This window comes from Budorcas taxicolor, chromosome 18 (genome assembly GCF_023091745.1).
Source record: "Budorcas taxicolor isolate Tak-1 chromosome 18, Takin1.1, whole genome shotgun sequence".
Taxonomy (NCBI): Eukaryota; Metazoa; Chordata; class Mammalia; order Artiodactyla; family Bovidae; genus Budorcas; species Budorcas taxicolor.
Window position 1 is genome coordinate 47,421,678 of NC_068927.1, and position 15,238 is coordinate 47,436,915.

At 56.3% G+C, this 15,238-nt stretch overlaps 1 protein-coding gene across 1 annotated transcript; it reads right to left on the reverse strand.

Moving 5' to 3' along the window:
* Positions 1 to 2,131: 2,131 nt before the first annotated feature.
* ATP4A (ATPase H+/K+ transporting subunit alpha) lies at positions 2,132 to 14,945 on the reverse strand. The gene is made up of 22 exons (XM_052655523.1): positions 14,934 to 14,945; positions 14,692 to 14,832; positions 14,547 to 14,606; positions 14,004 to 14,207; positions 12,529 to 12,642; positions 12,082 to 12,334; positions 11,536 to 11,804; positions 10,684 to 10,882; positions 10,202 to 10,311; positions 9,964 to 10,098; positions 9,302 to 9,494; positions 8,118 to 8,293; positions 7,498 to 7,634; positions 7,260 to 7,410; positions 6,996 to 7,164; positions 6,749 to 6,903; positions 5,064 to 5,187; positions 4,475 to 4,620; positions 3,045 to 3,178; positions 2,550 to 2,651; positions 2,367 to 2,458; positions 2,132 to 2,160 (listed from the first exon to the last, which is right to left on the reverse strand). The coding sequence occupies exons 1-22, from the start codon at positions 14,943 to 14,945 to the stop codon at positions 2,132 to 2,134; spliced, it is 3,105 nt and encodes a 1,034-aa protein (XP_052511483.1).
* Positions 14,946 to 15,238: the final 293 nt, after the last annotated feature.

The following is a 15,238-nucleotide window of genomic DNA, read 5'->3' on the forward strand; positions in this document are numbered from 1 at the left end:
GGGGTGGGGAGGTGAGTGGGAGGTCACCATGAGTTTGATATGAAAAGGGAGTGGATGGGGCGCTCCCCGAGCCCACATGCGTGGATGTATAAGGGCATTGCCTTCTCCCGTATCCCCCTCCCATGCCCCACCTAGCCCTGAGCACATAGAGGGAAGGTTGCAGAAATGACTATTCAACCTATCTGCTGAGCAGGGAGAAGGCCATGGCACCCGACTCCAGTACTCTTGCCTGGAAAATCCCATGGACGGAGGAGCCTGGTAGGCTGCAGTCCATGAGGTCGTGAAGAGTCGGACACGACTGAGCAACTTCACTTTCACTTTTCACTTTCATGCATTGGAGAAGGAAATGGCAACCCACTCCAGTGTTCTTGCCTGGAGAATCCCAGGGACCGGGGAGCCTGATAGGCTGCCGTCTATGGGGTCGCACAGAGTCGGACAGGACTGAAGTGACAGCACCAGCAGCAGCAGCTGAGCAGGGACTCTGATCCAGGCCTTCTACTGGTGGCCATCTGTCTGAAGTAGCCCCAGCTTTCATGGGGTTCAGGGACTGAATGGGGGCACGCAAGCCAGACGGATCAGGACTGATGGTTAATCCTGGCCGGGATGGTGGCCCTGGTGGGCTAGACTACAGTGATAAGGGCTGGGAAGGGAAAAGATGGCTATCTGTCTCCTGGAGGAGAGGGTGTGTGGGCTGAAGAGGATGAGTTCATGGGGCAAAGAGAAGAAAGTGGGTGTCAAGGCCCTGCTTTTCAAGAAGCAAAGTCCTTGAAGTTAAAAGAGAGCGCCTGGCCTTTCCAGGGAAACAAGAACTGGTTGGAATGAGTTTGGGGAGCTGTGTGTTTTTATCTTGCCAGGTGGGCTGGGGGTGGGGAGTAGGGAGATGACCAGTGAGAAAGGAAGGAGGCCAGGGTAATAGAAGTGTGTTTGTGAGCACCCGTGAGGACGTTTCCAGGGAGGAGGAGCCAGAATGACGCAAGCAGGTTTGGAGGATGATGCAGAGGCCAGTGTAGGCCCCCTTGAACATGCCAGAGGAGGCTGGGGGCAGATGTGGGCATCACTGCAAAGACAGCTGAGGCCGGTAGGGGTGTGGGGACTGTGCCGATGAGGAAGGAGAAGCCTGGGGTCCAGCCAGAGACTTGTCAAAAAACAGGGAAGAGAGGCAGGAAAGAGGACTGGGGAGAGGAGTGGCAAAAGTAGGGGTGGGGGGACTGTGGACAGGGGAGTTTCCAACAGTTGGAGGATTCACTTTTCAGGTGATAGGGGTGTGAGGAGGGGACCTGTGACTTTCAGCCTCCAGGAGTCGGCTGGGACTAACCAGCGATAGGGTGCCCACTGCAGCTACAAAGGTTTAAGTGGAATCAGGAACCTGTGAACTGGGAGGGGCTGCTTCAGGCAGAAACGATTCTGATGATTCTGACACCTGACACCTGTCACCTGAGGAGCCTCCAGAGATGGAAAGGGGTACTGAGAAAGGAGAGCCCAGAGGTGGTGTTTAGCTAGTGGTACAGTTAAAAGGCACTACTCTGGAGCGTGCACACGGTCACACCAGCTTGCCCAGAAATGCTGTCGCTCTCGGCAAAGAACTGGGAATTCCTTCTCCCAGGCAACGTTTACTGAGTACCTACTATGTGCCAGGCTGTGTTCTAGAAACTGGAGATAACAGCCTGGAACAAACAGCCCCTGAGTTGTAGGAAACAAAGGGGCTCATGAAGAAAAAAAAAAAAAGATGACGATGCCCAGCACCAAATAAAAGCAGTCAGTGTGAGCTGGTTTATTACTATCATGCAGACACAAGTGTGTTTTTAAAGAAGACTTGCTGGCCTGGAGTCCTAAGGAGAGACCCACCTCGTAGGAGCTGTGAACTCCTACTCCCCTTCAAAGCGCCCCCTCCCCTTCAGGTGGGGGCGTCCCTGAGGCCAGCTCTGAGAACTGGGCCTAGGGAGGGGGAGTGGGGAAGGGGAGTAGGGAAGGTCTCTCCGAGGTTGAGTTGTTGCGGGCTACAAGAGCAGGCACAGATGGGGCTGGAACTCGACTGCTCAGATGTTTTGGCGGCTGCTCAGAGGGTCCCAGGTGTCCCCCACCTCCACCCCTACTACAGCGGGGTGAGGATGACTTGAAGGCAGCGGCCCTTCTAATAGTAGAGTTCCTGGTCCCACCAGCCTGGGGGAGAGAGAGAGAAAGGAGACTCAGTGCTGGGGGTTTCGGGTGAGTATGTGGGAGCCAGGGGCTCAAAGGTGACAGCTCAGTGGTGGCTTCATACGGCAGGTCCAGGGCTTAGAGGTCAAGTACTGGAAATCAAACGTCAAGGCAGCAGCTCTAAGAAAGTTTCAGCCCTCCATCCCCAGGCTTCTAGGCTCCACACTCACTTCCTGGGCAACAGCGGACTCCAAGTTTCCGGATCTCATCATAGACAAAAATGAGGAGGCCAAAGGGCATGGGGACCAGCCACCACTGGTACCTGAAGGCACAGGTGAGATGGCAAGGTCAAGGCTCCTCCCAGGTGTGTGTCCCACAGGCCCGCCTGACGCCCACAGCTCACAGCCCCTCACCGAATGGGCATGAAGTTGAAGATGTTGGGCATGCCAGGGCAGTAGCACAGGAAGCAGCCGATGCAGACCTGGAACACGATGGCAATCACCAGGATCCTGTTCCTGCAGGTGGGGCGGGGTGGGACAGACTCAGGCGGACTCGGGACAAAGACAGGCCAGGAGGAGATGGCGACTGGACGGACATCAGGGTGCTGGGTCAGAGGGGGTCAGATAGCAGCTGCAGGGAGATGTTCTAAACACCGAACCCTGGCGTAGCTCGCACCTCTCCCCCAGTGGACGCTGGCTCTACACCTGGAGTGGTCAGCATCACCCCTTTAGCTGAAGAAACATGGAGGGGCCAGTTGAGACGCACAGGGTGGGGGCTCTTGGCCAGCTATTGATCAGGAACATTAGCACTGGATGTGCCGGGGTCCGCTGGCTGCAGCAAGCCCTGGTCAAGACCTGCTGGGGCTCGGAGGGCAGGGTGGGGGCGGGGCTGTGGCTGGCCAGGGGCACCTGAAGAAGCCCTGCTGGAAGGCGGAGAGGCGGCGCGTCTTCCGGATGAGCACGTCTGCAATCTGGCACATCTCGATGCTGATGAAGAACACGGTGTAGCAGGTGTACTGCTGGTACAGGCGCTGCCCGAACGTCTGTGGGCCCAGCGGGAACAAAAGCAGCCTGAGCCCAGGCGGAGAGCCTCTGCAGCCAGCCGGGCACACGGGGCCTGGGGCCACGAGCCCCTCAGTACTTTATCCCTTGTGTCAGAGGCCGGGGCGGGGACAAAGGAGAGATGCACGGTCTGCCAGGTTTGCAGGACCCCAGAGTGCAGGGCCTAGAAACCTGGTCTAGTGAGCTTAGATGTCAGTGCCTGGCCAATCAGTAGGTCAGGTCAATTGCCTTCATAATGAAAGGAGGGATGCAGGATTTCTGAACCCTGAGGCAGGGTATACAAAGTTTGGTGACTCCAGGACCCGGGAAGATGGCAAACATGAGCCAGATGGGCCTTTGAGGAATGCAGCACGAGCCACATTTAGAGGGGCAGCCACTGTTCAATCCATGTCTTCGGTATAACTATTTCTATACAAACCACCAACTGTGTAAGGAACACTTACTATGCTCCAGGTACCAAGTGTTTTGCATGTATTATCTTACTGAATCCTTCCAATAATCCTCTGAGGTAGATTGGTGGTATTCAAACTTTGACATACATCAGAATCCCCAGAAGAACTGGTTAAAATGTGGGTCCCACCCCTAGAGTTTCTGACCCCAGAGGTCTGAGGGAAAAACTGAGATTTTCAAACAAGTTCCCAGGTGTTGCGGATGCTGCTGGTCTGAGGACCACACTGTAAAAATCAAAGTCACCAAGATAAGACATGAGTAGGCTATCCACTTTAGAGGTGGGAAAACTGAGGCAGAGAGAGGCAAATGAGTTCACCCAGTGTCACATAGCTGCGAGGAACAGTGGCAGACAATGAACCCAAGCAGTCTGGTTCCAAGCTCTATTTTCTTAACACAACAGTAAAAGTTCAAGGGGAATGTCCCGATCTGTCACTCCACAGGGCAAGCTAAACACACCTGCCAGCCAGATCTAGCCTCTCTATGCACCAGCTTTCACCTAAGTCAGCCACATGTGCAAATACTCTGTGTAAGTCATGCTGCTGCCGGGAAAATCACAGGACGCTGGAGGGCGGGGCAGGATCCTGGTTCCACACCTGAGATGATGTCTTGCTGTCAGGGCGGAGAGAGGACCCATCTGCAGCTAGGGTCCTCAGAAACGAGTCTGGAGCTCGAGACTGTGATGGGAAAGGCCCCTTACCACAGAACTGGCAGAGAGCTTGGGTGTCCAGGAGGCTCCGGCTGAGCTCAGTCATGCATGGAGGAGTGAGTGTGGGCCACACTCAAGGAAGGTGGCGCTGGAAACTCAGGGGATAGGGGGAGGGACTCACCCACTCCTGGCCATAGCTGTCCTGCAGATCCTGTAGGTGGTGGTCCTCCCACTGCGGCCGCAGTCCCACACACAGCAAAGGGAACCAGCCCTCCTGGGCCATGGCCGTGAAATAGTCAGTGAAGCCAGCGAATGACTGGATGGCACCTGGGTGAGAAGCAAGGAAACACAGGGAGACAGAGATGGAGAGACCGAGAGAGTCAGGAACACACAGAAATGGTAGCATGGAGACAGACAGGAACACAAACCGTGGACAGACAGAGGAAAGACTCCAAGAGAGATCGACAGTGACACGAGACAGGACACACGGAGAGGCAGGGACAGACACACACCCAGAGGACCCAGAAGAGGCAAAAGGCAATGACCCAGAGGCAGGGCCAAGGAGAATGAGGCCAGAGACGGAGGAGGGACCCAGGGCACCACAGAGGCCATCGTGTGCAGACAAAGACTCAGGAAACAGCAGACACCCGGGATCAAAGGCAGACACCGAGATCCAGAGCAAGGCCAAGTCCCGGGGAGAGACCCCACGGCGGTGAGCAGTCCTGCAGGACAGCCCTGCACCGCCCCACCCCGCCGCCACGGGCGCGCACCGATCTGGAAGTAGGAGTAGGCAGCCAGGGGCTCGTTGACCAGTCGGTCCCGCTTTGGGTTCCGGGGACGCAAGTGCATGATGTCACTCTCAGCCTTCTCGTATGCCAGGGACACTGACGGGAACTGGCCAGGGGTGGAAGGAACCAGGGTTGGCAGTTTGCCTGGGCCCCTGTCCCTGACTCTTTGGACCCCCTCCCCCTCTGCAGTGGACGGGGACAGAACTGAGGTAAGGAGGTGAGGCCCACAGTGGGCACACGGTCACACCTGCCCGGACAGCCTGAGGCCAGCTGGCCCTTTCCACGTGTGTCCACACCTGTCCTGGTGTCCGTCTCCACGGGAACGTCTGGGTTTGTCGCTGCTATTGTGTGTTCTCTCGGTCTGTCTTTGTCCCGTCCTCCTCCTCCTCCTCTGTTTCTGGTCTGGGCTCCTCTGGTCTTGACGGCTTTTCCCATTGCACGTTCTGTCTCTGTCTGCCCCTTACTTTCTTTGTTTTTTCCCTTGTTGTTGTTCCTGTCTCTCGTCTCGTGCTGTGATTATGTCTCTACTGTTGCATCTCTGCGCTCCTGTCTCTTTATCTCTGTCACTATCTCTGCATCTCTTCTGCCTCTCTGTGTACCTGTGGCCTCCTCCCTGTCCCCTACCCGTCTGTTTGTGGCGGCAGAGTGTACTGACCGAGGACAGAGGTTCGAGGCACCAGCCTGCCTGGGCTTGAATCAGCTGTGTGACCTGGGGCAAGCCACTCAAGTTGTCTAAGCTTCAATTAGCTCATCGGTAAAATGGGGATGATGAAATAAAACTCCTCATAGAGTAGTTCTGAGGACAAAATGAAGTAATTAACACATACCTGGCCCAGAGCAGGCATTGTGTAAGTGCTGTTGAATAAATCTGTGCCAGGACCGTGCATCTGGCTGTATTCGTGGCTGTATCTGAGGCTCTTTTCTGTCTGTCTGCTTTGAGGTCTATCTGACGCTGTTTATCTGTCCATGTCTGTTGGAGAATGTCTGCAATCCAAGCTTAGCCAGATAGCTGTGTCTGTTAAAATCTGTTTGTCTGAGTGTCCATATCTGAGTCCATGCATATCCTTGAGTCTGTCTGTGCCTGCCTGAGTGTCCATGTCTGTAAGTCTGTCCATGGCTAGCTTCCTGCCTGCCTGAGTGTCCATGTCTGTAAGTCTGTCCATGGCTAGCTTCCTGCCTGCCTGTGTGTCCATGTCTGTAAGTCTGTCCATGGCTAGCTTCCTGCCTGCCTGTGTGTCCATGTCTGTAAGTCTGTCCATGGCTAGCTTCCTGCCTGCCTGTGTGTCCATGTCTGTAAGTCTGTCCATGGCTAGCTTCCTGCCTGCCTGTGTGTCCATGTCTGTAAGTCTGTCCATGGCTAGCTTCCTGCCTGCCTGAGTGTCCATGTCTGTAAGTCTGTCCATGGCTAGCTTCCTGCCTGCCTGAGTGTCCATGTCTGTAAGTCTGTCCATGGCTAGCTTCCTGCCTGCCTGTGTGTCCATGTCTGCAAGTCTGTCCATGGCTAGCTTCCTGCCTGCCTGTGTGTCCACATCTGGCTGTCTGTTGTACACACATCTGTATCACTCCGAATCTAAGACTGTCCGTGATGGTCTCTGTCTATCATGCCTGCCTCGGGGCATATGTCTCTGGGCACTCTATGGGTGGGGGCATCAGGGCCGTAGACTCACAATGTCAGTACAGAGTTCTATGAAGAGGATGGTGATGCATCCGAGCGGCAGGGGCACACTGACAGTGATATAAATGAGATACGGTGTCAGCTCAGGGATGTTCTTGGTCAGCGTATAGGCGATGGACTTCTTCAGGTTGTCAAAAATCAGTCGGCCTGTGGGGGGACCACAAGCACCTCAGTGGCCCCCTAAGCCCACTTCCCCCCACACCCACACTGTTGGCCCCCATCTCTGATCTGGCCCGGACCCTGCTCCACGCCTGTCACAATGGAGGCGAAGTTGTCATCAAGCAGGATCATATCCGCTGCATTTTTGGCAGCATCTGAGCCAGCAATGCCCATGGCCACGCCGATATCTGCCTTCTTCAGGGCTGGGGAGTCATTCACACCATCTCCTGTCACGGCCACGATGGCGCCCTGCAGGCAGTGAGTACAAGTGGGAGGGTGGTCAGTGACAGGGCAGCCCAGGGCCAGCCCAGCCCATCTGCCTGCCGGCATCATCAGGGTCGCACCAGTCTCTGGCAGCTCTCCACAATCACCAGCTTCTGTTGGGGACTGGTACGAGCAAACACCATCTCAGGGTGGGTCCGCAGTGCCTCGACCAGCTCTGATGGGTCCATGTCCTTCAGCTGCATGCCATTAATCACACAGGCACGGGCATCCCTAGAAAGGGAAGTGGGAGGACATCACTGGGGCCTCAGTCCATGCGGGGTGTGGGAAGAACTACAAGGAGGACATAAGGGGACTTACTTCCGGTTAACCTGGTCCACGGGCACACGGAGGCGGGCAGCAATGTCCTCCACTGTCTCACTGCCTTCTGATATGATGCCCACGCTGGATGCAATGGCCTTGGCTGTGATGGGGTGGTCACCTGTCACCATGATCACCTGAAGGAGGAACCAGCAGACCCCTGACCCCTTCAGATTAACCCACTCTCCCTGTCTGCCCCAGTGGACATTCCTCAGCCACAGTGATCGGTTCAAGGATGAACATGTAACCGAATGTGGCATAACTGCCAAATATGCACTCTTTTTTTTGGTGTGATGGCTAAACAGGTGGGATGTTATTTAGTTGGAGCTGCTGGGTGGTGGTCATCTTTGTCCACCAAAATGGAGGACTGCTTGAGAATAGAGCCAGCAGAGAGAAAAGCAGAGCTGAGACGTGGAGAAAGGCAAATTCCTAAAGATGTTGAACTCCTGGATCCAGCTATACCCAAACCTTCATTCCCCAGAAATTTTCAGTTCTTGAACCAGTGTATTGCTTTGTGGTTCGAGGTGTTTTCAGGTGGGTTTCTGTCACAGGGTTGCTCATCCTCAAATACTGTCATCCTCTGTCCTCACCCCTGCCTGACACTCTCCCCAGGGGCATACCCGGATGCCTGCTGTGCGGCACTTGAGCACAGCATCAGGAACGGTGGCCCGGGGTGGGTCTATCATGGATACGAGTCCCGCAAAGCACAAGCCACTGGTTGGAAAGTTCATGGCCTCCACGTCGAAGGCGTAGCCATGTGGGTAGTCCTTCTCACTCAGGTAGAGCTGGCAGAAGCCTGACCAAAAAACAAGGAAGTCAAACAGGAGTCCTGGGTGAACCTCTCCATAGCAAAACCAAGTGATGAGTAAGATAACCACGTCTTGCACCAAGCATCTGTGAATGCCTGACCCTGTGCTGAATCCTTCATTCGCATTACACTTAGCCCTCTGTATGCACAACTTCCGCATTCACAGATTCAACCAACTGCAGATCACACATATTCCCAAAAAACTCCAGAAAATTCCAGAAAAACCTGAGTTTGCCATCCAATGACAACTACTTGCAGAGGTACATCCTACCTAGTGCATCAGGCGCTCCAAGTAATCTGGAGATGATTTTAAGTATACAAAAGGAAGTGCACAGGTTATATGCAAATACTACACCATTTTACGTGAGGGATTTGAATGCCTGCAGATTTTGGTATCTGTGGGGTAGTAAGGGTGTGGGGGGAATGTGGTGGGTGTCTTGGAAGCCGTCCCCTATGGACACTGAGAGACGACTGTGTTGGAATTCATCTCCACAGCCACTCCGGGAGTTACTAGCATCCTCATCTTGCACATGAGGACACAGATTTGGAGAAGGGACACTTCTTGCCAGAAGTCACACACCAAGCAAAGTGGAAGATAAGGCGGGGGTTATGGAAGTTTAAGGAAGCAAGACAACACTTGGGAGGGGGTCAGAGGTCAGAACAAGGACTGAGGAAAACCTTGAGTTGAGGCAGAGACTGGAGGAAGTCGAAAGGTCTGGAGGAGGATGCTGAAAGGCAGACGAGGAAGAAAACAAGAACTGGGCATCGGGTGGGGCAAGAGTTGGGGAAAATCAAAGGATCACAGGTTGAGTCAGGAGAGGTAAGATCCAGGTGAGGACAGGTTGGGTGGGGTAGACATTGACGACAGGGATCAGGACTGAGATAGGGAAAGTTAAAGTTGAGTGTGTAGACTGGGGCAGGTCAAGCGTCGAACAAGGATGGGAAAGGTCAGGGTTGGGGCTGGCGCAGAAGGTTGGGCAGGATATGGAGTCTCACCCAAGACGCGTTCGCCCAGGCCTCCCAGGCTGAGGTAGGCAGTCTGGAAGGCCTCGCGCCATTGCTCATCCAGTGGCAGCTCCTGGCCCTTGATGAGGATGGAGCTACAGCGCTCCAGCACGCGCTCAGGGGCGCCCTTCATGACGAGCACGTGCCTCGGATCTCGCGGGTCCTCCAGCGTGTGGATGGACAGCTGTGGGCGGAGGAAGAGGCGAGGTTGTGGGCGAGGTCAAGGGGGAGAGGCGGGGCTTGGGGAACCGAGGGGCTGACAGAGCCCAGGCGCTGCGGGAGCAGCCTTGGGTGGGTCAGGGAGGGACTGAGCGTGAGGCGCTTGCTTGCTGGGCAGGTCCTTAGCAGAGGCTGAGGGTTGGGGAGGACCTACCGGCCTGGATAAGGGCCTGGGCGTGCGGAAGGGGCAGAATTTAGGTCGGAGTTGGACTGGGGCGGGATTTGGATTGAGAGCTTCTCCGCCTCGAGGGCCTGACAGCTGAGAGCGGGCGGAGTGCCCGGGCCCTTGCAGGCCTTTGGCTGTGTAGAAGGAGGGGCCTGAGAGTGAAGGCCGGTCGCAGGCCAGCCCGGAATGAGGGTGGGGCCTTAGGTGGGCGGGACTTGTGGTGGGCGGGACTGGGCCGTGGGCGGGGCCGGCCGCGGCGGGTGCGCACCTGGAACTTGTTTGTAGAGTTGAAGGGGATCTCACAGACTTTGGGGAAGCGCTCGCGGTAGCCCATGGCATTGCCCAGCGTCAGCTCGGAGAACTTGAGCAGCGCCGTCTCCGACGCGTCCCCGATCACGATGCGCTGGGAACGCAGGAGGTGTCAGGGGCGAGCCGGGCTGCACCACCAGACTCCCGGGATCCCCAGGCTTCGTCCCTCGACTCCCCTGAGCGCCCGCTGCTCTCACCTTGGGCACCGGCACTGCGTCCTGGCCCGATTTGAAGGCAGCGCGGTTACACAGGGTGAGCACGCGGCACAACGCCCGCCATGTCTCCGAGGATTGGTCAAATGTCTGCCCTGGAGGCCAGGCATCCAGGCTGGGGCTGCGAAGGGGCTCTCCCGTACCGGAATCGAGTTCCCCAGCCCCCTGGATTCAAGACTGAATTCCGGCCTGGGTGGGACCCACACACCTCCACGTACCCCGGGGCGGAGCTTTCTCTCCAGACCCAGTATCAAGTCTCTTAGGAGACCCAGTAAATATCAAACCCCTTCACAGACCCGGAGCTTAGCCACCCAGGACCCAGCCTTTGCCTGATGACTGCTGGAGCCCCTTCCCCATTAATGCAAAGCCTTCCCCAGACTTCTTTCATTAACTTCAGAGCTCCCTTCTAGATCTCCACCATCTACCAGATCCCGCCCAGCCACTGTCCCCCACCCCCACCCCCACACCTGACTGGTCTTCTGTAGTGTCCGCCGAGTGGATGTGGTTGTCGAACCACAGATGGGACACAGTCATGCGGTTCTGAGTGAGGGTCCCCGTCTTGTCAGAGCAGATCACCGAGGTGGAGCCTAGTGTCTCCACTGCTTCCAGGTTCTTGACTACACAGTTCTTGCTGGCCAGCCGCTTGGCTGTCAGGGACAGGCACACCTGGGGGAAGGGTGGGGAATGCAGGCATGGGGATCAAGCCTTGCTCCCTGCCCCACCTCCCTCCTTTCTCAGCACTGGGGATCCTTTACCCCAGCCACAGTATGCAGCGTTAAGCTGCCACAGTACTGCGTACACAGCACTCCCCTGCAAAGACTGGGCTTTTTCTTGCCTCCAAACTTTTGTCCACTCTGCTTTCCACTTGGGACGCCTCCCCAATCTGTCCAGATAAATGTAGTCAGGCCCCTCTCTTAGGTGTCCTAGCTGAGGTTCTGTAATTTCTTATCAGCACAATCAAAGTAAGAAAACTAACATTCCCTAAGTCTCCTCTTGGACTGGCCCAGGACTGGGTGCTCACTATGGAAGGCTGCCCACAGCAGCTTTCAACACCCAACCTCAGCCTCCTCCTGTCAAAGCCCTTCCCTGTTCATCTCTGAGTGTTGGGTGTGTGGCACAGGACCCAGGCCAGAGCAGACCCAGTGGGTGTTTGCTGAATGGATGGGATAGGTGGAGAGATGGGGGTGGGGAGGAGGAGAAAAGGTGATGGAGGATGGATGGACAGATAGGGAGAGGATACAGGGAAGCCTGGATGATTGGAAAGATGGATGGACAGGCCTCTCAGCTCACTGCACTGTTCTTTTGTGTCCCCAGCTCACCGTGACGGTGGCCAGCAGCCCCTCAGGCACATAGGCTACCACGATGGCCATGAAGAAGACCATAGCTCGCAGGAAGGTGTAGCCGATGCACATGGCCACTATGAAAAATGTGGCACCAAAGAGGATGGCCAGGCCTGCGATGATGTCCACAAAATGTTCAATTTCGATGGCGATGGGCGTCTTCTCATTTTCTACTCCTGAGGCCAGTGATGCGATGCGCCCGATGATGGTGCGGTCGCCCGTGTTCACCACCAGGCCCTGGGCGGTGCCTGCAGGGGGGCCAAGAGGGTAACTCAGCATCAGGTGAGCGGCACTGGCAGGGGTGGGGGGCGGGGTTTCGCTTGCACAGCAGCAGCGGTGAACCAGAGGAGGGATGGTCATGGAAGGCACTGGAGGCAATAGGGGGAGCTAGAGAGGCAGCAATCACATCAAGTGATTCAGTGGGAGTCAGTGGGTCTCAAAATGAAGCAGAAGGCAGTGGAGGCACCAAAGGGCAGCACGGAGGCAGTGTAGTCAACTGGACGGATGGCTGGGGACCTCACAGACCCTCAAGGCACATGGTGGAGAAGAAGGCGATGTTGCGGGTCTCCAGGGGGCTCTCATGGGTGCAGTCGGGTGAGCGGGTCTGCGGCTCAGACTCTCCAGTCAGCGAGGAGTTGTCCACCTTGCAGCCCTGGGCCTGGAGGATGCGGATGTCGGCCGGCACTCGATCCCCGCCTTTCATCTCCACCAGATCGCCCACCACCAGCTGATCTGCGTTGATCTGGAACTTGTCCCCGTCTCGGATGACAGTTGCTTGCTGTGGGACCAGAGCACCAGAGTTGAGGGCAGGGAGCAGGGGTGAAAGTTGCTGCGTGCAGTGGGAAGGTGGGGAGGTGAAAGTGGGGAGAGGTGAGGACCTGTGGGGAGAGCTGGGGGCAGGGGGTGAAGGGCTGCCTGGGCCTGATGGGAGGAGCCACAGAAAATGCCAGTGGCTGGGGGCTGGGGGCCCACCTGGGGGACGAGGTTCTTAAAGCTGGCAATGATGTTGGTGCTCTTAAACTCCTGGTAGTAGCCAAAGCAGCCTGTGACCACGACCACGGCGATGAGGGCCAGCGCCAGGTACAGCTAGGGGAGGCAGAGGGGTTGGGAATGACCAGGGGCTGGAAGCTCCCTGCCTGAGGCCATTGCCTGCTTTCTGGTCCCCCTGGTGATTTCCTCCAGGGTCACCTCCATGGTTTTCCCCTCTCTACTAGGAAGCCTCAGGCACTATTTCCTGAGACCTGTGTCCCTGTCCCCATGAGCGTCACATCCCACATTCAACTGCCCTGTGCTCGCGGTGGGCACAGATCCCACTTTCCTGGCCCTGTGGCCCCGGGCCCTGTGACCATGCCCCACATCACCGTGCAGCTTGGTGGCACGTGTCCCCTTTTCCTATGCCCCCAAGTCTTGCGTTCTGCACTGTCCTCTGCCTCATGTTTCCATGTCCTGTATTATCTGTGTTCCAAGGTTCATAGTCTGCATTTTCAAAATCTGTGTGCCCTGAGCCCCTGTGGGAGGAGCCACAGAAGATGCCAGTGGCTGGGGGCTGGGGACCCACCTTGTCCCCTGTGCCCAACAGCCCCTGTGCCCTCCTGTCGCCACTTCCATGTGTGCTGTCGATCTCATGCTCCATGTTCTGTGTCGCCCAATGTCCCAGGTCCCAAATTCCAGGTCCCTCCACACGTCTGTGTGCCCTGAGTCCCCATCCTGTGTCACATGACCTGTGACTTTCAATCCTCTGTCCAGTGTCACATGTCCCAGGGCCCCCATGTCCCTTGTCCTGACCCTGGCATGTATCCAGTGTGCTCTTGTCCTGCATCTCAATATCCTTCATGTCCGTGTGCTCCATGGCTAATAGCTTGCATGTCTCCATGCACCGTGTCCTGAGTCTTCTGTCCTCATGCCCTTGTGTCCCCATGTCTGAGTCCCAGTGTCCCCTGTGCCCTCTGTCCTTGGTCTGATTCATGCCCTCATGACCTCTGTTTTCCAAGGACTGTGGTGTTTTTTTTTTTTAATGTTAAAGTCTTCATTGAATTTGTTACAATATTGCTTCTGTTTTATGTTTGGGATTTTTGGCCCTGAGGCATGTGGGATCTTAGCTCCCCAACCAGCAATCGAACCCACACCCCCTGAATTAGAAGGTGAACTCTTAACCACTGGACTGCCAGGGAAGTCCCTTCCCAGGACCATATCTTAAGTGTTGCCTGTCTGTGTCTTCCTCCCTATGTCCTCCATCTCCGCAACACAGACTCCCCTGCATCCCCTGTGATCTTGGGTCTGTCTCTTAGCCCAGTGTCCTTCAGCCCACGTGACCCATGTCTTAAAGCTGTTTTTCCACGTCTCTAGATCCCCATCCTATGTCACTCGTATCCTGAGTCGCATGCTTAACATCCTCTGTCCCCCAGGTCCCTGTGTCCCAGATCTGGCTCCCAGCACCCACCACTCACATTGTCGTCTGTAGTGAGGTCGCCCTCGCTGGCCTGGATGGCAAAGGCGATGAGGCAGATGGCAGCAGCCACCCACATGAGGCACTGCAGACCGCCTGCCAGCTGCCGCGCGAATTTGACGTACTCAGGGGTGCCCCTCGGCGGCCTCAGAGCATTGGGCCCATCTCTCAACAGCAGCTCAGCAGCCAGGCTGGCAGACAGGCCCTGGGGATGGGCGGGGGTCATGGTGGTCACCAAGGGCTCTCCTCTCATTAACAAGAGCTCTTCTGCCTCTGTCTCTTCCTGCTCCCTCTCTGTCTCTCTGTTTCTTTTTATCTGCCTCTCTTGTCCCTTTCTGTTTGGCCTTTTCTTTTCTTCTTTTGACTGCACTTTGTAGCATGTGGGATCTTAGTTCCTCAACCAGGGATCAAACCCATGCCTCCTGCACTGGGAGCAGTCTTAGCCACTGGACCGCCGGGGAAGCCCTGTTTGGCCCTTTCTAATGTTTTCCTCTCTCCCCTCCTCTCCTTCCCTGCACCCACCTCTCTGTCTGCCCCAGCTCACCTTGGTCGCACTGGTTCGGTATTTCTGTTCCAGCTCCTGCACTGACAGCTGGTGGTCATTCTGCATGGAGGGGGCACCACACTCACTTTCTGTCTCCCGGGCCCCCACCCTTGCCCTCACCCAGCCCCGCCCAGCCCCTGCTCACAATCTCCATCTCCTTCTTCATGTTCTCCAGCTTTTCCTTCCTCTTGCCCCCTCCACTGGCCGCCTTCTTCTTGCTCATCTTGGCCGCCATGTCCCCACCAGGGCCAGGACCCAGCTCTACCTGGTGCAGCTCGTAATTCTCCTGGCGTTGGGGGGGCGGGGAGCGGGCGGGACAGAGAAGGCATCAGATCCCACTAGAGCCCCTGCCTCCAACCTCCACCCCCCATCCCTGACCGCACTCACTGCCTTCCCCATGGTGCCCAGTGCAGTGCCCTCCTTTGTTGAGACCAAGCCCAGGATCTGGACCAGCCCTGATATACCCAGGGAGGTAGGGGGTGGAGCAGGACAGGCTTGATTACAGCTGATTACAGGGCTCCTTGGGGTGACCTCCAGGCCTGGGCAGCTCGGGCCTTTCCTACTGGGCTGCCCTACCAGCCCAGACCCCACTGCAACCTGTTCCTGAGATCAGGGGCCCACTGGGAAAAACCGTCCAGACAATAAGAGGAATAGTAAGAACATAAGGTGCTCTTATGAAGAGCAATAGTAAG